This window comes from Carcharhinus amblyrhynchos, chromosome 15 (genome assembly GCF_965287045.1).
Source record: "Carcharhinus amblyrhynchos chromosome 15, sCarAmb.v2.hapA, whole genome shotgun sequence".
NCBI classification, from domain to species: Eukaryota; Metazoa; Chordata; class Chondrichthyes; order Carcharhiniformes; family Carcharhinidae; genus Carcharhinus; species Carcharhinus amblyrhynchos.
Window position 1 is genome coordinate 76,624,606 of NC_137338.1, and position 27,464 is coordinate 76,652,069.

The 27,464-nt window shown below is 49.2% G+C and overlaps 1 protein-coding gene across 1 annotated transcript in view; it reads left to right on the forward strand.

The window, feature by feature from the left end:
* Positions 1-27,464, forward strand: part of shroom2a (shroom family member 2a) — a 214,150-nt gene that overhangs the window by 79,935 nt on the left and 106,751 nt on the right. Inside the window, exon 2 of the mRNA XM_080204271.1 lies at positions 13,128-13,273. Coding sequence (XP_080060397.1) covers positions 13,128-13,273 — 146 coding nt within the window. The remainder of the gene's footprint in view (positions 1-13,127; positions 13,274-27,464) is intronic.

A 27,464-nucleotide genomic window follows, 5' to 3' on the forward strand; every position in this document is an offset into this window, starting at 1 on the left:
GCAGCGTTCAGTCTCGGGCCAGTCGCCACTTTGTCCGCCTACAGTGTGTGTACACATTGCGCCTGGGCTAGGCAGGGTGAGCGATAACCTGTGTGTGTGTGTGTGTGTGTGTGTGTGTGTGTGTCTGTGTGTGTGTGTGTGTCTGTGTGTGTGTGTGTGTCTGTGTGTCTGTGTGTGTGTGTGTGTACATGTGTGTGTGTGTGTGTGTGTGTGTGTGTGTGTGTGTGTGTGTCTGTGCTGTAGATGGGGATAGTAGCAGCATATTCTGAGTTGACTGGGATTTCTGCCTCACTGTAGGATTGCTTTAGCTCTGACCGAGCGTTGCCCAATGAATCCAGATGTGGAAAACTGCGTTTTTTGATCAGTAAATACATGGTGACTAATAGCCAGGGTTGCTGGGGAGGTGATTATGAGACACATTTTCTCACAGGACAAACATGTGAACTTTGACCAAAGGTTGAAATGAAAAGCAAAGTAGCAGAGTGTTTTTTTATTATTGTTATGTCAGTTTTCTACTTAGTGGGTACTTGATGGCGGTAGATTAATAAATGGTAAAATAAGGCCCTGTGAGAGGGGATCAGAGACTCATAGAACCCTACAGTGCAGAAAGAGGCCCTTCGGCCCATCAAGTCTGCACCGAACACAATCCCACCCAGGCCCTACCCCCATATCCCTACATATTATACCCACTAATCCCTCTAACCTACACATCCCTGGACACTAAGGGGCAATTTCTTAGCACGGCCAATCAACCTAACCCGCACGTCTTTGGACTGTGGGAGGAAACCGGAGCACCCTGGAGGAAACCCACGCAGACACAAGGAGAATGTGCAGACTCCACACAGACAGCGACCCGAGCCAGGAATCGAACCCAGGACCCTGGAGCTGTGAAGCAGCAGTGCTAACCACTGTGCTACCGTGCCGCCCCCTGATCTGACAGCAACTTACAAATTTTAACGGGATAGGTTCAGAAAGAATGGTGGGGGAGTCCAGGACTGGGGAGGAAGGTGTCGTGGTTTGAGGATAAGGGGTAAACCTTTTAGAACTGAGGTGAGGAGAGATTTCTTCACCCAGAGGGTGGTGAATGTGTAGAATTCACTCCCACAGGAAGTAGTTGTGGCCAAAATGTTGTTGGTTTCAAGTGGAAATTAGATATCGCTGTTGGGGCTAAAGGGATCGAGGGATATGGGGGTGGGGGGGGCATCAGGATATTGTGAATTCGGTGATCGAAATGAATGGCGGAGGAGGCTTGGAGGGCTGAATGGCCTACTCCTCCTTCTAGTTTCTATGTTAAATATACACACATGGAGTAAATTACCTTTATTGTGTGACTTTGTGTAAGGGGTTTTCAATTAAAGAGCACAGAGAACAGTACAGCCCAGGAACAGGCCCTTCGGCCCACCAAGCCTGTGCTGACCCAGATGCCTCCCTAAGCTAATGTTCTCTTACCTCTACATGGTCCATCTCCCTCTATTTCCTGCCTATTCTTGTATCTATCCGGACGCTTCTTGAACTTTGTTATGGAATCTGCTCCTCCTCCGGCAGCGCGTTCCAAGTATTCACTGCCCTCTGTGTGGAAAAACTTACCCCTTACATCTCTTGTAAACTTTCCCGCTCCCACTTTTTGGGCCTGGGGAGATTTAATTGAAGTAGATTTACAGGAGGCCTAGGAAGATTGATAGGTCGGGCTCATTAACCAGGGGCCATAGACTGGGAGAAGGATTAGTGGGGAATTGGGGAGAACATTTTTCACCTTGAGGATGGTGAGGCCCTGGAACTCGCTGCTTGTAAGGGTGGTGGAGGCAGAAATCTTTGTCACATTGAGGAAAAACTTGCATGTGCCCTTGAAGCGCTGTAACGTACAGGACTACGGACCAAGAATTGGAAAGTGGAGTCACTCTGGATTATCCTTTTCCACCAGACAGGATGGGCTGAAGGGTCTCAATTTGCACTGTAAATTTTCTGTTTGCCTCCAGTATGCTTCCTGGATATTGGACTGTAAGGAGAGGAGCGAGCTACCCTCCATACATTTTGTGGACTTCCAGCAATGTGATAAAGTCCACTTGTATTGCATGTATTTTTGCGGTCAACAAGGGGAGATGGGAGTGGCATTTCATCAAAACTGTAAGCATCTAGTTTAGTTTCTGTTGTATTATAGAAACTTTACTCTTCCCTTTTCCCCAGAGAATGCACACGGAGAGCAGGATGCGGTTTCAGTGTCAAAAAGCGATGACCATTCAAAACCAGTTCTTGTTTCATTTTCCAGAGAGACACGTGCTTTTATTTTAAAAGCCTTTTACGTAAAGAAAATCCTTAAATATATGGAGAAGGAGTGACGATTTGACGCATTGCCTGTCCGTGGGTGGCATGATGGCACAGTGGTTAGCACTGCTGCCACACAGCGCCAGGGACCCGTGTTCGACTCCTGGTTCGGGTCACTGTCTGTGTGGAGTTTGCACGTTCTCCCCGTGTCTGCGTGGGTTCCCTCCGGGTGCTCGGGTTTCCTCCCACAGTCTGAAAGTTTGTTTAGGTGTTTAGTTTGTTTGTGCTGTTTAGGTGTATTGATCTGAACAGGTGCCAGAGTGTGGCGAGTAGGGGATTTTCACAGTAACTTCATTGCAGGGTTAATGTAAGCCACCTTGCGACTAATAAATAAACTTTAACTTTTATCTTATTTCCTGAGTAATGCAATGTGACTGCATTTTGTTCTCACTCTGGCTTTTGGGTTGGATCAACTCAGACTCAATTGTACCTCTTGTCAGGTTTGTAACAGCTCACACCGGGGATGCACTAAGTCTGCTCAGGTCAGAGTGCTCAGAAAGCGCAGTCCACACACGCGCCAAGTGCGCAGTCAACTGGAAATGTGTTTGCGAAAGATGTTTTGGGCACTGCGGCTTTAAACTCAAAGGCCACCAGCGCCTCTACTTTCTCAGAAGACTAAGGAAATTTGGCATGTCCGCTACAACTCTCACCAACTTTTACAGATGCACCATAGAAAGCATTCTTTCTGGTTGTATCACAGCTTGGTATGGGCTCCTGCTCTGCCCAAGACCGCAAGGAACTACAAAAGGTCATGAATGTAGCCCAATCCATCACGCAAACCAGCCTCCCATCCATTGACTCTGTCTACACTTCCCGCTGCCTCGGGTAAGCAGCCAGCATAATTAAGGACCTTACGCACCCCGGACATTCTCTCTTTCACCTTCTTCCGTTGAGAAAAAGTTATAAAAGTCTGAGGTCACACACCAGCTGACTCAAGAACAGTTTCTTCCCTGCTACCATCAGACTTTTGAATAAACCTACCTCCCATTAAGTTGATCTTTCTCTACACCCTAGCTCTCACTGTAACACTACATTCTGCACTCTGTCCTTTCCTTCTCTATGCAAGCTATGCTCTGTATAACGCACAAGAAACAATGCTTTTCATTGTATGCTAATGCATGTGACAATAATAAATCAAATCAAATCAAACTCTGTCCCCCAGTTCTATTTTCCTCCACAGGGGAAACAGCCACCCTGTCAAGCCCTTCCAGAATCTTCCATGTTTCAATAAGATCGCCCCTCAGTCTTCGAAATTTCAATGAATGTGAGCCCAACCTGCTGAACCTCCCCCCAACAGATAATCGCTTCACCCTGGGAATTTGCCTCGAGAACCTGCCTCCAATTCAAGTATATCCCTCCTTAAGTGATCATATTCCATTTCCCTTACAATAAAGGCCAATATTCCATTTGCCTTCCTAATTACATGCTGTACCAAGGGGGGTGGGGGCATCGGGCCCCTCGGGCCTGGTCCGCCATTCAATAAGATCATGGCTGATCTTTTCGTGGACTCAGCTCCACTTACCTGCCCGCTCCCCATAACCCTTAATTCCTTCACTGTTCAACGATTTATCTATCCTTGCCTTAAAAACATTCAATGAGGGAACCCCAACTGGGCAGGGAATTCCACAGATTCACAACCCTTTGTGTGAAGAAGTTCGTCCTCAACTCAGTCCTAAATCTGCTTCCTGTTATTCTGACGTCATGCCCCCTAGTTCTAGTTTCACCCACCAGTGGAAACAGCTTCCCTGCTTCTTTCTTATCTATTCCCTTCGTAATCTCATATGTTTCTATAAGATCACCTCTCTTTCTTCTGAATTCCAATGATTAGAGCCCCAGTCTACTCAGTCTCTCCTCATAAGCCAACCCTCTTGACTTGGGAATCAACCTTGTGAATCTGATAAAAATTTGCCTCTCTTGCTCAGTTAGTTCCAGGACAGCACGTTGAATCCTGGTGTTTGTGATTAAGTGGCGACACACTCAGTGATTCTGCCCACTAAACCATGCAAAGTAAAGTCTTATTTATCAGTGTCACAAGTAGGCTTATATTAACACTGCAATGAAGTTACTGTGAAAATCCCCAGGTCGCCACAGTCCGGTGCTGTTTGGGTCAGTGCACCCGACCAGCACGTCTCTCGGACTGTGGGAGGAAATCGGAGCACCCGGAGGAAACCCACGCAGACACGGGGAGAATGTGCAGACTCCATATAGACAGTGACCTAAGCTGGGAATCGAACCCGGGTCCCTGGCGCTGTGAGGCAGCAGTGCTAACCACCGTGCCACTCCAGATAGATCATATCAAGATTTTTGCCCCTCATCATCATAGAATACATGTTGTGGTGTACAAATTATCACAATTGTGTAGGATCGGCTGGATAGAACCAGAGGGTTTTTTTTCCTGTATTTTTTTGCGTACGCATCTTGGCTGAACATGATCTGAGCTCCGGTGACTGTCCTTCACAGCCACTGTAGCAGCTTGATCTCTGCCTGTGTTGTGTCTGCGACCTTTTGTTGATCTATTCTGGGCTGTGACTGCGTCAAACTCTAGCAAGTTATGGAAACCTGTTCGTTAGCACGAGGCTCAACTTTTCAATTGGCATTTTCCCCCATCGAGGGTCCCACTCACCACCTCCAAGTACACTTCCACCTCCCCCCCCCACCTTAAATCCCCGACAATATCCCGCAAGGTGGCACTGTAGTGGTTAGCACTGCTGCCTCACAGCACCAGGGGGCCCGAGTTCGGTTCCCGGCTCGGGTCACTGTCTGTGCGGAGTTTGCACATTCTCCCCGTGTCTGCGCGGGTTTCCTCCGGGTGCTCCGGTTTCCTCCCACAGCCTAGGGACGTGCGGGTTAGGCGGATTGGCCGTGGCTAAATTGCCCGTTAGTGCCAGCGAGGGTAAATGCATTGGGGAATAGGATGGGATTGTGGTGGGTGCGGACTGGATGGGCCAAACGGCCCTCCTCCTGCACTGTGGCATTCCATGATTCCGCCTCGAGCTGTCAGTGCTGTGAGCACGAGGACGGAGAAAATCGCCTGGCAGGACTTGCAGGGAGCTGATTATTGTCAGAAGGAAATGAATTGGAAATTAGGTGTGTTTGTGGGAGTCGGAAACGTGTTTGGCTTCTCCCCGCAGCTGTTGACTGATGCCCTGACTTTTGTTTGTGAGAGAGAGTGAATGAATCACATCCTTTGAATCTGCCCAGATAAGCAGCTTGCCGTCACGACATTGTTCCTGTTATCTCTGGAGAACGGCTGAACCCTCAAGGCCAGCGGCTCCCTAGACATGACATTTCATGATATTTGGCAGTGCTGCAGTGAAAGATTTAAAAGCCGTGTGTCACCGCGTATTCTTTGCAAGCCTGCCTAAACTTTGGTGATTATTAGAGGCAATCTCTCTGCTCCTGATTTTGAAATAAGTCTTTTTTTCTTTTTCAAAGAAAAAAGATAAAATTCTGGGTGGATGAACGCACACCTAGGGTGGCACGGTGGTTAGCACTGCTGTCTCCTAGTGTCAGGGACCCAGGTTCAATTCCGTCTGTGTGGAGTCTGCACATTCTCCCCATGTCTGTGTGGGTTTCCTCCCACAGTCCACAGACGCGCTGCTTAGGTGCATTGCCCCAAACCAGAGTGTGGCGACGAGAGGATTTTCACAGTAACTTCATTGCAGTGTTAATGTGACTAATAAATAAACTTTTTTTTACTTCTTTGTGACTCTGAGCACCCCCCACTGCAGGAATAATCAGTTTATGTTACGTTCCAGATTCATAGAATCAGGTTTATCAGTATCGCAAGTAAGGCTTACATTAACACTGCAATGAAGTTACCTTGAAGTTCCTCTAGTCGCCACACTCCAGAGCCTGTTCGGGTCAATCCACCTAACCGGCACGTCTTTCAGACTGTGGGAGGAAACCAGAGCACCCGGGGGAAACCCACACAGACATGGGGAGAATGTGCAAACTCCGCACAGACAGTGACCCAAGCCGGGAATTGAACCCGGGTCCCTGGCGCTGTGAGGCCGCAGCGCTAACCACTGTGCCACCCCAAAGATCCCAGGGCACGCTGTCAAGGAAAATACATCGGTGTTCCGGCTCATATTTACCCGTCAATTAACAGCGTTAAAATAACAGCTGATCTGCTCACTCTGACATTGCTTGTGGGAGCTTGCTGTGCACAAATCAGTTCCCGTGTTTTCCTGCATTGCGTAGCATCTGTGGGCGGGATTTTACAGCCGCGCTCACCCCAAAACCGGAAAATCCTGCCCAAGGTCAGTGGACCTTTGCGTGGTGGGCTGGTAGGAAAATTTCCCCAAAGGTGTGAAAGGGCGCTATAGAAATACAAGGTTTGTGTGAGCATGGGGACATGCATGTACGTGTTTCTGTACACATGCGAATATGTGTGTGTGATCGTGTATGTGTTTGTGTGTGTGTGTGTGTGAGCGCGCGGACCTGCATGCGAGGGATGGGCAATAAATGCTGTAAGAAGTCTCACAACACCAGGTTCAAGTCCAACAGGTTTATTTGATAGTAAACGCCACTAGCTTTCGAAGCACTATCCCTTCGTCAGGTGAGTGGGGAGTTCTGATCACAAACAGGGCATATAAAGGCACACACACAGTTTACAGAATACTGATCAGAATGTGAGTCTTTACAGCGCTCCGAAAGCTAGTGGCTTTTACTATCAAATAAACCTGTTGGACGTTAACCTGTCCCTGTGCTGTTCTTTGTTCTTTCCCTGTTCTTTGACGGGGACTTACTCCAGTAGGAAGTTAACTGCATTTATATAGCGTTGATTTATTCACTGAAACCTGTGCCCAGATAGACCCAGATGTTTTGAGGTGTTTGAACAAATCAAAGGGTTTGAAAGGAAAACGATTTCTTCTCTTGGAGGGAATCCAAATTGAAAGTTAAAATCAGGGGCGGACTTTTCCGGAATGAAGCCAGGAAGCTCTTTTCCCGCACACACGCACAGTGCAAACCAGGCACTCTCCCGCTCCCAAAGAGCTCTGAGTGCTGGGGGGAGTCCATTTTCCAGACTGCATTCAATAGATGGGTCTGCAGCAAAAACTTGGCTAAATAACATTAAGGTACAGATTAGACATCACTGAATTGTATGGCAGAATGGACGAGACGGGCTGAATGGCCTTGTCCTGGGTCTTGACAGACTCGACTGTCCAAAACGCTGAGAAGGGATTGTCCTGTTGCGCTGTGACTGGTGTGTGGCTACCTGCACGAACGTACTGCCGTGTGAACTCAGTGCTGAGGCACAGTGTCCCACCCTCCTGCCGCTGTTCCAGCTCTGGCAGCTCACAATGACCCTGTCCCCCTGGGTGCTCCCGCCACCGGGATACCCCCTTCAGCTGGAACAGACCCAGAGCTGCCCATGTGACCCAGTGGTCAGCACTGCTGCCTCTCAGCGCCAGGATCCCGGGTTCGATTCCCGGCTCAGGTCACTGTCTGGTGTGGAGTCTGCAGTTCTTGCTGTGTCTGCGTGGGTTTCCTCCGGGTGCTCCAGTTTCCTCCCACAGTCTGAAAGACGTGCTGGTTAGATGCAATGGCCGTGCGAAATTCTCCCTCAGTGTTACCCAAACAGGCGCTGGAGTGTGGCGACTAGGGGATTTTCACAGTAACTTCATTGCAGTGTTAATGTAAGCCTACTTGTGACATTAATAAATAAATATGTTCTCTTTCAAACTGATCTGATAAACGTTGATGGTCCAGCTGGGGGCAAAAGTGCACAAGTCACAACCTATATTGGTTTAAGATGTTGCTGTGTCTGTGTGTGTGTCTGTTTGTCTGTCTATCTGTCTGTGTGTGCCTTTGTCTGTGCATGTGTGTCTGCTCATCTGTGTGAATGCATGTTTCTGCGCATGCGATGTGTCGTGTGTTTGTGTGTGTGTGTCTGCCTCTGTGTCTCTGTGTACGCCTCTGTGTGTGTCCTGTCTGCATGTCTTTGTCTCTGTGTCTGTGTCTGTGCATGTCTGTGTTCCTGTGTCTGTGAATGTCTGTGCGCTCCTGTGTCTGTGAATGTCTGTGCGCTCCTGTGCCTGTGAAGGAACGTTGGTCCTTTAGAGGATGAGAAAGGGGACCTAGTGGTAGGGGATGAGGATATGGCTAAGGTATTGAATAACTTTTTTGTTTCTGTCTTCACGGAGGAGGACGTGAATAATTTGCCGGGTGTTAGCGATGGAAAGGTGGTAGGACTGGAGGGTCTTAATGACATTACTGTTACTAGAAAGGCGGTGCTCGACAGACTGGAGGGGCTGATTGTGGACAAGTCCCCAGGACCGGATGGATTGTATCCGAGGGTTCTGAAAGAAATGGCGGAGGTGATAGTGGATGCCTTGGTGGTTATTTTCCAGACGTTGCTGGATTCCGGGGAAGTGCCGGAAGATTGGAAAACGGCTAATGTTACGCCGTTGTTTAAGAAGGGTGCCAGGCAAAAGGCGGGGAATTATAGGCCGGTTAGTTTAACGTCTGTGGTAGGTAAAATGTTAGAATCCGTCATCAAGGAGGACATAGCGAGGCATCTTGAGGGGAACTGCTTGATAGAGCAGACGCAGCACGGTTTCATTAAAGGGAAGTCGTGTCTGACAAATTTACTGGAGTTCTATGAGGATGTGTCTAGGGCAGTGGATAGAGGAGAGCCGGTGGATGTGGTCTTTCTGGATTTTCAGAAGGCATTTGACAAAGTACCTCACAAGAGGTTATTGCAGAAGGTCGAGGGACATGGAGTTGGGGGTAGGGTGTTAGTGTGGATACAGGATTGGTTATCAAATAGGAGGCAGAGAGTGGGGGTCAACGGATGCTATTCGGATTGGCGGATGGTGACTAGTGGAGTGCCCCAGGGGTCGGTGCTGGGGCCTCAGCTTTTTACCAATTATATAGATGATCTGGAGGAGGGAACCGAGTGTAGGGTGTCGAAATTTGCTGATGACACCAAGATTGGGGGAATGGCAAATTGTGCGGAGGGTGTGGAGAGTCTGCAGAAGGATCTAGATAGGCTGGGCGAATGGGCCAGGAAATGGCAAATGGAATTTAATGTTGGCAAGTGCGAGGTGGTCCACTTTGGTAGGAAGGATTATTACTTACATGGCGAAAAACTGCAGCAGGCGACGGTGCAGAGGGACCTCAGGGTCCTTGTGCATGAGTCGCAAAAACCCAGCTTGCAGGTGCAGCAGGTGGTCAGGAAGGCGAATGGGATGCTGGCCTTCATAGCGAGGGGGATTGAATATTAAGGTAGGGAGGTCTTGCTGCAGCTGTACAGGGCATTGGTGAGGCCGCAGCTGGAGTACCGTGTGCAGTTTTGGGCGCCGCACCTGCGCAAAGATATTTTGGCCTTGGAGGGAGTGCAGAGGAGGTTTACTAGGCTGATTCCGGAGTTGAGGGGGTTGAGCTGTGAGGAGAGGCTGAATAAACTAGGCTTGTACTCGTTAGAGTTTAGAAGAATGAGGGGAGATCTCATTGAGACGTATAAGATGATGAATGGGATGGATAGGATAGAGGTGGAGAGACTCTTCCCGCTCAAAAAAGACAGTAGGACTAGGGGGCACAGCCTCAAGATAAAGGGGGGGCGGTTTAGAACGGAGTTGAGGAGGAACTTCTTCACTCAAAGGGTGGTGAATCTCTGGAATTCTCTGCCCGTTGAAGTGGTGGAGGCTGCCTCGCTAAATATTTTTAAGACGCGGGTTGATGGGTTTTTGATAAGCGAGGGGATTAAGGATTATGGGGAGAGGGCGGGAAAGTGGAACTGAGCCACGACAGATCAGCCATGATCTTATTGAATGGCGGGGCAGGCTCAAAGGGCTAGATGGCCTACTCCTGCTCCTATTTCTTATGTTCTTATGTTCTGTGAATGTCTGTGCGCTCCTGTGTCTGTGAATGCCTGTGCGCTCCTGTGTCTGTGAATGTCTGTGCGTTCCTGTGTCTGTGCGTTCCTGTGTCTGCGCGTCCCTGTGTCTGTGAATGTCTGTGCGTCCCTGTGTCTGTGAATGTCTGTGCGTCCCTGTGTCTGTGAATGTCTGTGCGTTCCTGTGTCTGTGCGTCCCTGTGTCTGTGAATGTCTGTGCGTTCCTGTGTCTGTGCGTCCCTGTGTCTGTGAATGTCTGTGCGTTCCTGTGTCTGTGAATGCCTGTGCGTCCCTGTGTCTGTGAGTGCCTATGAGTGTCTGTGCGTCCCTGCGCCTGTGCGTTCCTGTGTCTGTGCGTCCCTGTGCCTGTGAGTGTCTGTGAGTGCCTGCGCGTCCCTGCGCCTGTGCGTTCCTGTGTCTGTGAATGTCTGTGTGTGACTCTTGCTAAGCTAAGCAACCCTGTTAGTATGCACAGTACTATCCTTAAACTATGCACCAAGCTGGTGTGAGAGTTACAGCTGGTGCCAAAAAGCAATTCCTCTCTTTCAAAGAGAAAATGTAGCAAAGGGAACAGTGTGGGGCTCGGGTTGTGTGAGGAACAACAACTGATAGATTTAATTTTCACTCTCCGACCTCCTGGGTAGGTTTGCTCGCTCCTAGACAGTTAGTACAAAGAACACCCGTTGGATTTGATGCTGTTCCTCAGTCTCAGCCCCTCCTGTTCCCCCCTCACTGGGAGCTCTGCAGATCTTGTCCCAGTTGCTAACCATCGCCTCCACTTGGGAGTCGAGTGAGCCCTCCTTTTGTGTCCGAACTTTGGAAAACAGAGCCACAGAAATATAAACACGGTTTTGCACTTGCTCTTGATGGCTCCCACTCTGTCCGATAGGAAAGGTTTACCTTTATGAAGTGCTTTTTGCAATTTTGCGACATTTCAAAGCACGGTGGTTAGCACTGCTGCTTCGGAGCATGAGGGAGCCGGGTTCGATTCCGGCCTCGGGTCGCTGTGTGGAGTTTGCACATTCTCCCCGTGTCTGCGTGGGTTTCCTCCGAGTGCATTCTGCTCCAAACAGGGTCCCTCCCGGACGCTGGCTAACGAGGAGAATTTTACAGTGTGAGTCAGTGAGCGTAGGGGTAAAGGGGGGGAATGGGATTTCAGGATAACGCCATGGGCTCAGTTTTCCAGCCTTGGCCCCCACGGGCATTGTAACGGGCGGGACACGGACTGTGCCAAAGGTCCATTGATTTCCAGCGGGATTTTCTGACGGTAGAGTGGGCGCATTGGGAAAATCCCACCCGATGTTCCTGGAGGGTGGGATGTGGGATAGCGGCCGGGGTGCCTTGGACTAGCTCGGTCTCACGTTACTGCAGGACGGAGAGTTCAGCGAGGGTGTAGGCAGAGACAGAGGAAGGTGGTGAAGGTGGTTTCAGAGGGAGTGCACAGAAATGGGGTTGAAGCTTATGGCGTGATGCCAGGGTTTGGAATAGACTGACCAGCGCAGAGATGTAGCTCAGGAACAGAGTTCAGAGTACAGCTGGAAACTAAAGATTTATTTCTCCGTGCCCTTGAAGCTGTGTGTCTAAAGGCCACACGTCAGCTCAGCAAGTATTACAGACTATTGCTAATGGAGTGACTCGAACCTTGTCTCTGTTACCCCCTCGAACCTTCTTTCTGTTCCCCCTCGAGCCCTCCCGCCGTTTCCCCCTCGAGCCCTCCCGCCGTTTCCCCCTCGAGCCCTCCCGCCGTTTCCCCCTCGAGCCCTCCCGCCGTTTCCCAGCTGCCTGTGTGGAGTTTGCACATTCTCCCCGTGTCTGCGTGGGCTTCCTCCCACAGTCTAAAGATGTGTGGGTTAGGTTGTTTGGCCATACTAAATACATGGGGTTTGATTTATTATTGTCACATATATCAGCACACAGTGAAAAGTATTGTTTCTTGCATGCGATACAGACAAAGCGTACTGTTCATAAAGAAGGAAATAAGAGAGCACAGAATGTAGTGTTGCAGTCATAGCTAGGGTGTAGAGAAAGATCAACTTAATGCAAGGTAGGTCCATTCAAAAGTCTGACAGCAGCAGGGAAGAAGCTGTTCTTGAGTCGGTTGGTACGTGACCACAAATTTTTGTATCTTTTTCCCAACGGAAGAAGGTGGAAGAGAGAATGTCCGGGGTGTGTGGGATCGTTAATGATGCTGGCTGCTTTGCCAAGGCAGCGGGAAGTGTAGACAGAGTCAATGGATGGGAGGCTGGTTTGCGTGATGGATTGGGCTACACTCACGACCTTTTGTAGTTCCTTGCGGTCTTGGGCAGAGCAGGAGCCCATACCAAGCTGTGATACAACCAGAAAGAATGCTTTCTATGGGGCATCTGTAAAAGTTGGTGAGGGTTGTAGCTGACATGCCAAATTTCCTTAGTCTTCTGAGAAAGTAGAGGCGTTGGTGGGGCTTTCTTAACGTTATGGGGATAGGGTGGGATTATTGTCAGTGCTGGTTCGATAGGTCGAATGGCTTCCACTTGTACTGCAGGGATTAGAACCATAGAAAATCACAGCTCAGAAACCGGCCTTTTGCCCCTCCTTGTCTGTGCTGAACCATTTTTTGCCTAGTCCCACTGACCTGCAGTTGAACCCTATCCCTCCACACCCCCCTCTCTCATCCATCAACCCATCCAAGTTTTTCTTAAATGTTAAAAGTAACCCCGCATTTACCACTTTAGCTGGCAGCTCATTCCACACTCCCACCACTCTCTGAGTGAGGAAGCCCCCCTAAATATTCCCTTTAAACTTTTCTCCTTTCACCCTTAACCCATGTTTTTTTTTCTCCCTTAGCCTCAGTGGAAAAAGCCTGCTTGCATTCGCTCTATCTATACCCATCGATGATTCTATGACGCTGTGATATGAATTGACTCGGGTGGGGCGGAGAGTGTGAAATGGGCGATTTCTGTTCAAACTGCCTGTTTAATTGCAGATTGAGGAGGGCAGCAAAGCAGCGGGCAAGCTTCAGATTGGCGATGAGATGGTCAGCATTAACGACATATCCCTCAACGGCTACAGGCAAGAGGCCATCAGCCTGGTGAAAGGCTCGTTCAGGACTCTGAAGATGGTGGTGAGAAGGTGAGGCATGAAACAAACCCACCCCGGGGTGTGTAACCTTGGGTCGATCACCTTGAAAGGGGGCAGGCTGAAAGACACGCCGGTCAGTGTATTGATCAGAACAGGCGCCGGAGTGCGGTGGCTAGGGGAATTTCACAGTAACTTCATTGCAGTGTTAATGTAAACCTTACTTGCGACGAATAAATAAACTTTAACTTTACTGTAGGGTCCATTCAATCCTCAGAATAGACGAAGGCAGCACTGGCACTAAGTTGAATTGATTTTGTTGAAGAAATTCGGTCTGTAAACTTTAGAGTTTAAGATTAACATTAGAGAAAGCCAAGTGGAAAGAATTACTGGAGAGAGAGTTAGTGGCTTTTGCCAGTCCTGTACTGATCACAGCAGAACTCAAAACAGACACCTCCTTTCTGGGTGGAATCCTTATTTTTACGCTGACCTTCAATCCTAAACTTCGTAAATCTCTTCACAAATCTCCATGGTTTTCACATGGATTTTTTACAAAGTCGCCTGTTTCCAAGACAGACTTGACCCAAACTGAAAACACAGGGCTCAAACTACAATATACGTGATTCATTATTGAAGTTGCTCGGCACATGCTGTCTCTAACTTTCACAACTTGCCGATGTTGGTTATGGGAAACCTTGTTTGGTTTGTGAGAGAGCCTGTTTTCGCTTGCGTCAGGAAATGCAGTCAATTTTCCGAGTTCAGCCAGCATGCTTGCTGAATCTTAAAACGTGATCGAATTAGTTATCCCCTACAGTCTAGAGTTTAAATGTAACTGCATAGGCAGAAAGTCTTTGCACAAATGAAACAAACAGACCTAAGCGTATAGAGGATCTCACAAGGCCACTGGCCTGGGTGCAGAGGTTATAGATCAGTTTAAAAGCAGAATCTATTGCAACCTGCACTGCTTGCCAGGGAGCAATGGAGTGAGTTTGGGTTCAAATAAACTGAGCGTTTTTGTGGGCCTCTTGACCCTTCTCACGCTTGTTCTTCAATTTGGGACCGGTGGTTGAAGGACAAAATATCATTGGCAAATAGCAGTATAACATGGCATGGCACGGTGGCACAGTGGTGAGCACTGCTGCCTCACAGTGCCAGGGACCCGGGTTCGAATCCCAGCTTGGGTCACTGTCTGTGTGGAGTCTGCACGTTCCCCCCATGTCTGCATGGGTTTCCTTCTGGTGCTTTGGTTTCCTCCCACTGTACGAAAGACAGTGAATTGGCCAACTAAATTTTCCCTCAATGTACCTGAACAGGTGCTGGAGTGTGGCGACTAGGGGATTTTCACAGTAACTTCATTGAAATACTAATGTAAGCCTACTTGTGACTGTTAAATAAAATTTAAATAACAGTGTAACTTCACTCTATCCCGGACAAATAACAGTGTAACTTCACTCTATCCCGGACAAATAACAGTGTAACTTCACTCTATCCCGGACAAATAACAGTGTAACTTCACTCTATCCCGGACAAATAACAGTGTAACTTCACTCTATCCCGGACAAATAACAGTGTAACTGCACTCGATCCCGGACAAATAACAGTGTAACTTCACTCTATCCCGGACAAATAACAGTGTAACTTCACTCTATCCCGGACAAATAACAGTGTAACTTCACTCTATCCCGGACAAATAACAGTGTAACTTCACTCTATCCCAGACAAATAACAGTGTAACTTCACTCTATCCCTGACAAATAACAGTGTAACTTCACTCTATCCCGGACAAATAACAGTGTAACTTCACTCTATCCCAGACAAATAACAGTGTAACTTCACTCTATCCCGGACAAATAACAGTGTAACTTCACTCTATCCCGGACAAATAACAGTGTAACTTCACTCTATCCCGGACAAATAACAGTGTAACTTCACTCTATCCCGGACAAATAACAGTGTAACTTCACTCTATCCCGGACAAATAACAGTGTAACTTCACTCTATACCAGACAAATAACAGTGTAACTTCACTCTATACCGGACAAATAACAGTGTAACTTCACTGTATCCTGGACAAATAACAGTGTAACTTCACTCTATCCCGGACAAATAACAGTGTAACTTCACTCTATACCAGACAAATAACAGTGTAACTTCACTCTATACCGGACAAATAACAGTGTAACTTCACTCTATCCTGGACAAATAACAGTGTAACTTCACTCTATCCTGGACAAATAACAGTGTAACTTCACTCTATCCCGGACAAATAACAGTGTAACTTCACTCGATCCCGGACAAATAACAGTGTAACTTCACTCGATCCCGGACAAATAACAGTGTAACTTCACTCTATCCCGGACAAATAACAGTGTAACTTCACTCTATCCCGGACAAATAACAGTGTAACTTCACTCTATCCCGGACAAATAACAGTGTAACTTCACTCTATCCCGGACAAATAACAGTGTAACTTCACTCTATCCCGGACAAATAACAGTGTAACTTCACTCTATCCCGGACAAATAACAGTGTAACTTCACTCTATCCCGGACAAATAACAGTGTAACTTCACTCTATCCCGGACAAATAACAGTGTAACTTCACTCTATCCCGGACAAATAACAGTGTAACTTCACTCTATACCGGACAAATAACAGTGTAACTGCACTCGATCCCGGACAAATAACAGTGTAACTTCACTCTATCCCGGACAAATAACAGTGTAACTGCACTCGATCCCGGACAAATAACAGTGTAACTTCACTCTATCCCGGACAAATAACAGTGTAACTGCACTCGATCCCGGACAAATAACAGTGTAACTTCACTCTATTCTGGACAAATAACAGTGTAACTTCACTCTATCCCGGACAAATAACAGTGTAACTTCACTCTATCCCGGACAAATAACAGTGTAACTTCACTCTATCCCGGACAAATAACAGTGTAACTTCACTGTATCCTGGACAAATAACAGTGTAACTTCACTCTATCCCGGACAAATAACAGTGTAACTTCACTCGATCCCGGACAAATAACAGTGTAACTTCACTCTATCCCGGACAAATAACAGTGTAACTTCACTCTATCCCGGACAAATAACAGTGTAACTTCACTCTATCCCGGACAAATAACAGTGTAACTTCACTCTATCCCGGACAAATAACAGTGTAACTTCACTCTATCCCGGACAAATAACAGTGTAACTTCACTCTATCCCGGACAAATAACAGTGTAACTTCACTCTATCCCGGACAAATAACAGTGTAACTTCACTCTATCCCGGACAAATAACAGTGTAACTTCACTCTATCCCGGACAAATAACAGTGTAACTTCACTCTATCCCGGACAAATAACAGTGTAACTTCACTCTATCCCGGACAAATAACAGTGTAACTTCACTCTATCCTGGACATTATTATCAGCCCATTTCCTTCCTGGATATTAAGTAAAACTATTGTTCATTAAGCTGGAACGTGCATACAGGAGTTCTGGGATTGTTCTCCTTGGAGCAGGGATTTAATAGAATTATTCAAAATCGCGAAGAATAGAGGAGAGGGTGCAGAATATAGTGTTATAGTTGCAGTTAGGGTGTAGAGAAAGATGAACTTAATGCAAGGTAGGTCCATTCAAAAGTCTGGTGGCAGCAGGGAAGTAGCAGTTCTTGAGTCGGTTGGTACGTGACCTCAGACTTTTGTATCTTTTTCCTAGCGAGAAAAGGTGAAGAAGGTTGTCTGGGTATGTGGTGAACTTAATTATGCTGGATGTATTCCCGAGGCAGTGGGAAGTGTAGACAGAATCAGTGGATGGGAAGCTGGTTTGCATAATGGACTGGACTACGTCGCAACCCTTTGTAGTTACTTGTGGTCTTGGGCAGAGCTGTAGCCATACCAAGCTGTGATACGACTGGAAAGGAATTTTTAAAAAAGTTTTTGAATTTTTAAAATTATTTTCACAAGTAGACTTACATTCACACTGTAATGAAGTTACTGTGAAAATCCCCTTGTTGCCACACTCTGGCACCTGTTCAGGTACACTGTGGGAGAACTTAACATGGCCAATCCACCTAACCTACACATCTTTGGACTGTGAGAGGAAACCGGAGCACCTGAAAGAAACCCACACAGACATGGGGACAATGTGCAAACTCCACACAGACAGTGACCCAAGCCGGGAATCGAACCCAGGTCCCTGGTGCTGTGAGGCAGCGGTGCTAACCCAGTGTGCCGCTCCATTCTCCCTATGCTGCATCCGTAATCTTGGACATTTAACTGTGCGTGTGTGTTTGCTGAGAAGCATAAGCAAGCAAAACCTGGTTCACTGGCCCAGAATTAAGCGTTAGTCATGCATGCTATTATTTCTGTGTCAGATGAACACCAACTTCTGGAGAGCATGTGTGCAGTTAGATGTGAAAAGCCAGACGTCGCTGTCTGGGATACTCTACTGCTTTAGAAGCCGTGTGAAAATGAGGTGCGAGAGAAAGCATAATGAGTGATGGAAGTCCGGAACGGCTGCCAGGAAGTGTGGTGGAGGCAGGTTCAACCGAGAGAGCATCGGATGATTACTTGAATAGAAATGATGTGCCGGAGTATGGGGAAAAGACAGGGGAATGGCACTAGAACATCATGCTTGGTTGGAGAGCCAGTACAGACAGGATGGGCTGAATGATCTCCTAACTCTGTGATTCTGTGGATTTCACCGCTGGGCTGCCTGCCTTGTTCGAATTGTCGCTAGTTCTCGGTCACTCAGCAGGGGAAAGGAGAAAGGAGATCAACCCTATTGATCCATCTATTGTTCATTAGGACTTGACCTGGATTAGATCACCACTCAACCTTCTATATTCTTCTCTGAAATAATCTCCTGGGAGCTTTTACGTCAGCGAGAGGGGAGGCGGGACTCCATTCCAACGGGTTCTATCTAAAAGCTGGTGCCCCCAACAACGCAGCAATCCCTCGGTACTGCTCTCAAATATCAACCCCAGAACAAGGGCCAAGGTCTCTGGGGTGGGGCTCGAACCCACCATCATCTGGGCACAAGCCGATTGTGTATTGCACTAAGATTAACACGGCGACTCACATCAGGCAGCCATTGTCAAACTCACCTTACTTATACAAGTGCGGGCAATATAATAAACTCCCCAGCTCTTCCAATATAGTCCACATGCGATAGTGTTAGTGTTGAACTGGTCCGAAAGGAATAGATATTAATCTACCAACATCACAAATAAATTGTCAGGTATGGTTAGCACTGCTGCCTCACAGCGCCTGGGACCCGGGTTCAATTCCTGGCTTGGGTCACTGCCTGTGTGGAGCTTGCACATTCTCCCCGTGCCTGCGTGGGTTTCCTCCGGGTGCTCCGGTTTCCTCCCACAGTCTGAAAGATGTGCTGGTTAAGCGCCTTGGCTAAATTCACTCTCAATGTACCCGAACAGGTACCGGAGTGTGGCAACTAGGGGCTTTTCACAATAACTTCACTGCAGTTATATGTTATTGTCACAAGTAAAGCCTATTTGTGATAACGATGTATAGAGAAACGTAAAATGTCACACATTATCACACTGCAGCTTGTGGGACTTTTGCGCAAATTTGATTTGATTTGTTATGATCACATGTATTAGCATACAGTGAAAAGTATTGTTTCTTGCACGCTACGCAGACAAAGCATACCGCTCATAGAGAAGGAAATGAGAGAGGGCAAAGTGTTACAGTCATAGCTCGGGTGTAGAGAAAGTTCAGATTGGCTGCCTCGTTTCTGACGTACAGAAGTAGCCATACTTCATTGGCCGTGGTGTACTTTGGAATGTCCTTCTGCCGTGCAGGGCGCTATATAAATGCACGTTCTTTCCACCCGATGCTGTAGTTTGTTGGTCGGTAGTAAACCCACTCGTTGTGGCAGTAGTACTCGGGTTTGCTGTCAGTAACACCACCCTGGCGTGTTAAGAGTATTAGTTTCATGCCTTTTCTTCCAGTTGAGCGCAGCGTGAAAGCTTTGTCTGTGGATGCTGGTAAATGATTCATGGGCAGTCAGCTCAGCCGCTGTTGTTAACACAGAATCACTCTCCGATGAGACTCTCCATGTCCTAACATTAGCCGGGAAAAGTCAGGGCGGTTCCCAACTGGGGTTTCACGCGACGAGTGGCTCGGTGCTGTCGATTGGAAACTATCGTTAGGATTGTAGCAAAGAGTGAGCGTTGGGTGCCTGCATCGCATCGACGTGGACATCATTCCTTCATCGTCACGGGATCACCGTTTGGGAGCTCCCTGCCGAGGCGGGCACCTTCCGCGCACCAACTGCAGTCACTCGGGAAGAAGGGCTGTCCTCCCAGCTTCTCAGGACAACTTATATTTATTACTGACAAATTAGGCTTACATTAACACTGCAATGAACCCACGCCGACACGGGGAGAATGTGCAAACTCCACACAGACAGTGACCCGAGCCGGGAATCGAACCCGGGCCCCTGGCGCTGTGAGGCAGCAGTGCCACCATGCCTTGGTGATGGCTTGGCAGAGATTAGGATTGGCACTGGTGGACCAGGATATGGCGCGAGGGGAAGAGCTTCGAGAGACTGGACACAATCGAAGAACAACAGGGATCAGTTCATCAAAAATGTTATTTATTAAAGTCCGCGTTCCACTAAAATGTAGCGTTAGTCCAGACAGTGGACTTACTGATCCTGCTGTTGGTTTAATGGTCACCAGTTTAAACATGGGTATATTTAGCGATGGGGAGTTAACGTCACATTCTGGTGTCTCTCCTCCAGCTCTGCAACATCACTTTCATCTAGTTTGTGTTTCTTGGGATAAAAATTAGAGTGCCACGTTATAAAAATGCCAGAAGCAAAGGCCCAGTGTCCCTGCGGGTCTCTCTCCGGGATGTTAGGCCCGGTGTCCCTGCGGGTCTCTCTCCGGGATGTTAGGCCCGGTGTCCCTGCGGGTCTCTCTCCGGGATGTTAGGCCCGGTGTCCCTGCGGGTCTCTCTCCGGGATGTTAGGCCCGGTGTCCCTGCGGGTCTCTCTCCGGGATGTTAGGCCCGGTGTCCCTGCGGGTCTCTCTCCGGGATGTTAGGCCCGGTGTCCCTGCGGGTCTCTCTCCGGGATGTTAGGCCCGGTGTCCCTGCGGGTCTCTCTCCGGGATGTTAGGCCCGGTGTCCCTGCGGGTCTCTCTCCGGGATGTTAGGCCCGGTGTCCCTGCGGGTCTCTCTCCGGGATGTTAGGCCCGGTGTCCCTGCGGGTCTCTCTCCGGGATGTTAGGCCCGGTGTCCCTGCGGGTCTCTCTCCGGGATGTTAGGCCCGGTGTCCCTGCGAGTCTCTCTCCGGGATGTTAGGCCCGGTGTCCCTGCGGGTCTCTCTCCGGGATGTTAGGCCCGGTGTCCCTGCGGGTCTCTCTCCGGGATGTTAGGCCCGGTGTCCCTGCGGGTCTCTCTCCGGGATGTTAGGCCCGGTGTCCCTGCGGGTCTCTCTCCAGGATGTTAGGCCGTGCTCTCTCTCACCACCTTGTGGGTGGAATTTCCATTCTGTATTACACCGGCCAAATATCGATCCATTTACCTGTTGATCTACAGTTCTGCCTGTCAGTGGATTAACATTTGTCACTATTGTGGTTAAATTGTAATAACTCCTTGGTATTAATGTTTGCATAGTTAACCTAAACAAGAACATAGCACACAGACTCTCAAAACCTGGCCCTCAGCTACTGCACCCTGCCTCCCTGCACTCTACCTGTGTCCCCCTCTGTTCCTGTCCCCCCCCTCTGCCCCTGCGTCTGTCTGTCACCCCCTCTGCTCCTGTGTCTGCCTGTGTCTCCCCCTCTGCTCCTGTGTCTGTCTGTGTCTCCCCCTCTGCTCCTGTGTCTGTCTGTGTCCCCCCCCTCTGCTCCTGCCTCTGTCTGTGTCCCCCCCTCTGCCCCTGCCTCTGTCTGTGCACCCCCCCCCCGCTCCTGTGCCTGTCTGTGTCCCCCCCCCCGTCTGGGCAGTATTGGCTCTTGGATAAATGTAATGGTTCTGAATCTGAGCTGCTGGTGTCAGTTCAGGGACTTGGGCATCTAATCCCGGCGACACTCCAATGCAGCACTGAGGGAGTGCTGCGTTACCAGAGGTGCGGCTTTGCCAATAAGGTGTGAAAATGGGTCCCACACTGCCCCCTGTTGTCAATGTAAAAGATTGAAAGGCACTATTTTGAAAAAGGACAGATAATATTTGACCAATATTACTGCGATAATCTGGTCTTTATCACAGTGTGGTCCCCAGGACCCTGGGTGCAGTAGTTAGCTACATTCCTGGAGTAGACGACTTTGGGAAAAGTGCGTTATTGGCTGTAAACATTTTGGGAACTCCTGCAATCCTGGAAAAGGGGGTGGGGGAAATGGGGAAAGTCAACGTTCCGAGCTCTGTTCCTGTGGCGAGGTGAGGAATAGTGACCTTCACTCGGGGAAGTGACTGAGGTGAATGACTTTGCCCTCGAATTCTTCACATTCCTGTGCAGTACAGGACAAAACAAAGTCAACCCAAGGTTGTTGGAACCCAGTCCGGAGTTTGAAAGCAGTACTCGTGATAAGAGTCCTCCAGTGAGACACTCGGAGAGGGGTGGCTTGGGGGGGGGGATTCAGTATCTTCAGGGGCAGTCTCCACACACAGCTCTGTGAGGATGTTGTTTCTAAGGAGCCAGACATTGAATTGGGGTTGTGGGGGGGTGGGGGTGATGGGGTTATGGGGGGGTTGGCGGGGGGGGTGGGGGTGATGGGGTTATGGGGGGTTTGGCGGGGGGTGATGGGGTTGTGGGGGGGTGGGGGTGATGGGGTTATGGGGGGTTGGCGGGGGGTGATGGGGTTGTGGGGGGTTGGCGGGGGGTGATGGGGTTATGGGGGTTTGGTGGGGGGTGATGGGGTTGTGGGGGGGGTGGGGGTGATGGGGTTATGGGGCGTTGGTGGGGGGTGATGGGGTTTTGGGGGGGGTGGGGGTGATGGGGTTATGGGGCGTTGGTGGGGGGTGATGGGGTTTTGGGGGGGGTGGGGGTGATGGGGTTATGGGGGGTTGGCGGGGGGTGATGGGGTTGTGGGGGGGGTGGCAGTTCTATCCAGACTCCGTCATATCCACTTACTGTGGAGACCATGGCTGTTTATCAGTGAGCGATCCTGAACACATCCCTCTGTCTTTACATCCTGCAGCTGTCAACCACACACCCAATCCCAAAGTGCTCGAATTCCCCCTTCCCCTCCCTCTCTCCACTCTCTATCTCGATCTCCCTCTCTCTCTATCTCTCTCTCTCTCCACTCTCTATCTCTATCTCCCTCTCTCTCTCTCTATCTCTCCCTCTCTCCACTCTCTATCTCGATCTCCCTCTCTCTCTATCTCTCTCTCTCTCCACTCTCTATCTCTATCTCCCTCTCTCTCTCTCTATCTCTCCCTCTCTCCACTCTCTATCTCTATCTCCCTCTCTCTCTCTCTATCTCTCCCTCTCTCCACTCTCTATCTCGATCTCCCTCTCTCTCTATCTCTCTCTCTATCTCTCCCTTATGTTCCCTCTCCACTCTCTATCTCTATCTCCCTCTCTATCTCTATCTTCCTCTCTATCTCTATCTCCCTCTCTATCTCTATCTCCCTCTCTATCTCTATCTCCCTCTCTATCTCTATCTCCCTCTCTATCTCTATCTCCCTCTCTATCTCTATCTCCCTCTCTCTCTATCGCCACTCTCTCTCTCTCTATCTCTTCCTCTTCCTCTCTCCACTCTCTATGTCCCTCTCTCTCTATCTCCAATCTCTCTCTCTCTCTCTCTATCTCTCCCTCTCTCCATTCTCTATCTCTTTCTCCCTCTCTCCATCTCCACTCTCTCTCTATCTCTCCCTCTCTCCATCTCTCCCTCTCTCCATTCTCTATCTCTCCCTCTCTCCATTCTCTATCTCTCCCTCTCTCCATTCTCTATCTCTCTCTCTCTCCATTCTCTATCTCTCCCTCTCTCCATTCTCTATCTCTCTCTGTCTCTCCACTCTCTCTCTCTCTTTCTCTCCCCCTCTTTCTCTCCACTCTCCCTCTCTCTCTCTTTCTCTCCACTCTCCCTCTCTCTCTCTCTCTGTCTCTCCACTCTCTCTCTCCCTCTCTGAATCTCTATCTGCCTCTCCTCCCTCTCTTCCTGCCCCGCTTTCACTCCCTCTCTCTCTCTCCCCCTTTCTTCACCTCTCTCTCCCTTTTCCCCTCTCTCTCTCCCCCTCTCTCACTATCTCTTCTCTTTTTCTTCACCTCTCTTTTCTTTCTCTGTCCCTCCCTCCCTCTCTCTCTGCCTCTGTCTTTACCTCTCCACTCCTCCCCTGCTTTGTTTCTCTGTCTCTCCTCCTCCCCCTTTATATCTCTCTGCCTCTCTTCCTCCCTCCCTTCCCTCCACCTCTCTCCCTCCCTGCCTCACCTCTTTCTCTATCTCTCTCTCTCTCTTTCTGCCTCTCTCCCTCCCTCTGCCTCTCCCCCTGCCCACTCTCTCTGCTGGAAGATGTGCCTTAAAATTCATTTCTTCAGGAAGGTTTTTGCTCAGCAACATCCCAGTGTCCCATCCTTTGGCTCAGGGGCCTCAAACAGCAGATCCCTGGGCAGTGGAGCCTGTCAGTTTGACCCTGGAGTACCTGGTGGAACTATCTTTGTGGGCACAGCTCATGAGCTTGAAAGAAGGCAGATCGGAGTATCAGATTAGGGACGGCACGGTGGCACAGTGGTTAGCACTGCTGCCTCACAGCGCCAGGGGCCTGGGTTCGATTCCCGGCCTCGGGTCACTGTCTGTGCGGAGCCTGCACATTCTCCCCATATCTGCGTGGGTTTCCTCCGGGTGCACCGGTTTCCTCCCATAGACCAAAGATGTGTAGCTGAGGTGGATTGGCCGTGATAAATTGCCCCTTAGTGTTGGAGGATTAGTGGAGTAAATTTGTCGGGTTACAGATGGCCTACTCCTGCTCCTATTTCTTAAGTTCTTATTATGAATCTCAAGATAAGGGGTGGGGGTGCAGTTTAGAATGGAGTTGAGGAGGAACTTCTTCACTCAAAGGGTGGTGAATCTCTGGAATTCTCTGCCCGTTGAAGTGGTGGAGGCCGCCTCGTTAAATATATTTAAGACGTGGGTAGATAGGTTCCTGATAGACAGGGGAATTAAAGGTTATCAGGAGAGAGTGGGAAAGTAGAACTGATCCACTTCAGATCAGCCACGATCTCATTGAATGGCGGGGCAGGCTCGAAGGGCCAGATGGCCTACTCCCGCTCCTATTTCTTATGCTGGGGCTGCATCTGCTTCTGAGCCACGTTAACAGCAGCTGCATTGATATAGCGCCAGGCACAGAGAGAAAAGTTCCCCCAGGGAGCTTTATCCAGCACAAATTGGCATGAGAACCAGATGAGAGGTTTTGATTATATTCATTTACGGGATGTGAGTGTTGGTGGCTAAGCCAGCGTTTATTCTCTATCCCTCGCTGCTCCTCGGAAGGTGCCTTCTTGAACCGTCGCATTCCATGAGGCGTAGGTACACCCCCAGCGCTGTTAGGGAGAGGCGTTCCAGGATTTTGACCCAGCCACAGTGAAGACATATTTCTAAGTCGTGATGGTGAGTGGCGATAAAGTAAAGCTAAAGTTTATTTATTAGTCACAAGTAAGCTTTACATTAACACTGCGATGAAGTTACTATGAAAATCCCCGAGTTGCCACACTCTGGCGCCTGTTTGGGCCCACTGAGGGAGAATTTACCAGGGCCGGTGCACCCAACCAGTACATCGTTGGACTGTGGGAGGAAACCAGAGCACCTGGAGAAAACCCACGCAGACACGGGGAGAATGTCCGCACAGAGAGTGACCCGCGCCGGGAATCGAACCCGGGTCCCCGACGCTGTGAGGCAGCAGTGCTAACCACTGCGCCACCGTGTCGTGGCTTGGAGAGGAACCTCCAAGTGGTGGTGTTCCCGTGTTTCAAGGTAGGGGAGGCTAAAATCAGAGGGCATAGGTTTAAGGTGAGAGAGGAGGGATACAATAGTGTCCAGAGGGACAATTTTTTCACACTGAGGGTGTGTCTGGAACAAACTGCCAGAGGTAGTAGTAGAGGCAGGTACAATTTTGTCTTTTAAGAAGCATTTAGATAGTTACATGGGTAAGACGGGTATGGAGGGATATGGGCCTTCTTGAGGGTTACTTCACCACCCAGGCAAGTCCCATCACACTCCTAATTTGTGCCTTGTAGATGATGGACAGCTTTGGGGAGTCAGGGGGTGAGTTACTCACTGCAGGATTCCTAGCCTTTGACCTGCTTATGGACCTCCTGTATTTATTTGGCGAGTCCAGTTCAGTTTCTGGTTAATGATAAACCCCCAGGATGCCGATAGTCGGTCGGGGGGGGTGGAATTCAGCCAAGGCAATGCCACGATGTGTCAAGCAGAATTGGTTACGTTCCCTCTTGTGGGGCACCGTCATTGCTTGGCACTTCTGTGGCACGCATGTTACTTGCCACTTCTCAGCCCAAGGCACAAAGGGAAGCAGCTGAAGATGGTTGGGCCTAAGACAGGACCTTGAAGAACTCCTGCAGCGATGTCTTGGAGCTGAGATGATTGCCCCCCCATCAATCACAGCTTTCTTCCTTTGTGTCAGATATGACTCCAACCAGTAGAGGGCTCCCCCCACCGATTCCCTTCGACTCCAGTTTTACGAGGGCTCCTTGATGTCACACTTGGTCAAATGTTGACTTTCACATCACCTCATTTTGTCCATGTTTGGATGAAGGTTAGATCATAAGACATAGGAGCAGAATTAGGCCACTCGGCCCATCGAGTCTGCTCCGCCATTCAATCATGGCTGATATTTTTCCCATCCCCCATTCTCCTGCCTTTTCCCCATAACCCCTGATCCCCTTACTAATCAAGAACCTATCTATCTCTGTCTTAAAGACACTCAATGACCTGGCCTCCACAGCCTTCTGCGGCAAAGAGTTCCACACATTCCCCACTCTCTGGCTGAAGAAATTCCTCCTCATCTCTGTTTTAAAGGATCGGCCCTTTAGCCTGAGGTTGTGCCCCTGGTTTTAGTTTTTCCTACCAGTGGAAACATCCTCTCCACGTCCACTCTATCCGGGCCTTGCAGTATCCTGTAAGTTTCAATAAGATCCCCCCATCATCCTTCTAAACTCCAATGAATACAGACCCAGAGTCCTCAACCATTCCTCATACGACAAGCTCTTCATTCCAGGGATCATTCTTAGAGGCAAACGGGCATTGCTGAGCCTGTTTGATAGCCCTGTCAATGACACCATCCACCATTTTACTGATGATTGAGAGTAGGCCGATAGGGTGGAAATTGGTTGGATTAGATTAGTCCTGCTTCTTACGATTGCGAAGGATGTGGAAGCTATTGAAAGGGTGCAGAGGAGATATACAAGGATGTTGCCTGGATTGGGAGGCATGCCTTATGAGGATAGGTTGAGGGAGCTCGGTCTTTTCTCCCTGGAGAGACGAAGGATGAGAGGCGACCTGATAGAGGTTTATAAGATGTTGAGAGATATAGATCCGGTGGATTCTCAGAGGCCATTTCCCAGGGCTGAAATGGTCGCTACGAGAGGACACAGGTTTAAGGTGCTGGGGAGCAGGTACAGAGGAGATGTCAGGGGTAAGTTTTTCACTCAGAGGGTGGTGAGTGAGTGGAACCGGCTGCCGTCGGTGGTGGTGGAGGCAAATTCAATAGGGTCTTTCAAGAGACTTCTGGATGAGTATATGGGATTTAATGGGATTGAGGGTTAAGCCTGGTAGGTAGGGATATCATCGGCTCAACTTGTGGGCCGAAGGGCCTGTTTGTGCTGTAGTGTTCTATGATTAGGACATACCTGGGCAATTTTCCACATTGCCGGGTAGATACCAGTGTTGTAGCTGTACTAGGTGGATTGGCCGTGCTAAATTGACCCTTAGTGTCAGGGAGACCAGCAGGGTAAATGCTTGGGGATAGGCCTGGATTGTGGTCAGTGCAGCCTCAATGGGCCGAATGGCCTCTTTCTGCACTGTGGGGATTCCATGATTCTAGGAAAGGTGATCCAACACCAGCATCCTCACCAAAGCCAACGTTCCCAGAATTGAGACGCCACTCAGTCAAAACCAGCTCTGCTGGGCAGGAAACGCAATCCTCATGCCTGACACCAGATTCCGGAAGCTTCTATTGATTCGGGAAAGCACTGGGCACACCGAGAGCGCTGGTCAGGAACATGCTGAGGGGAGGGCCAGAGGAGAAGAGTTTATTTATTCATTA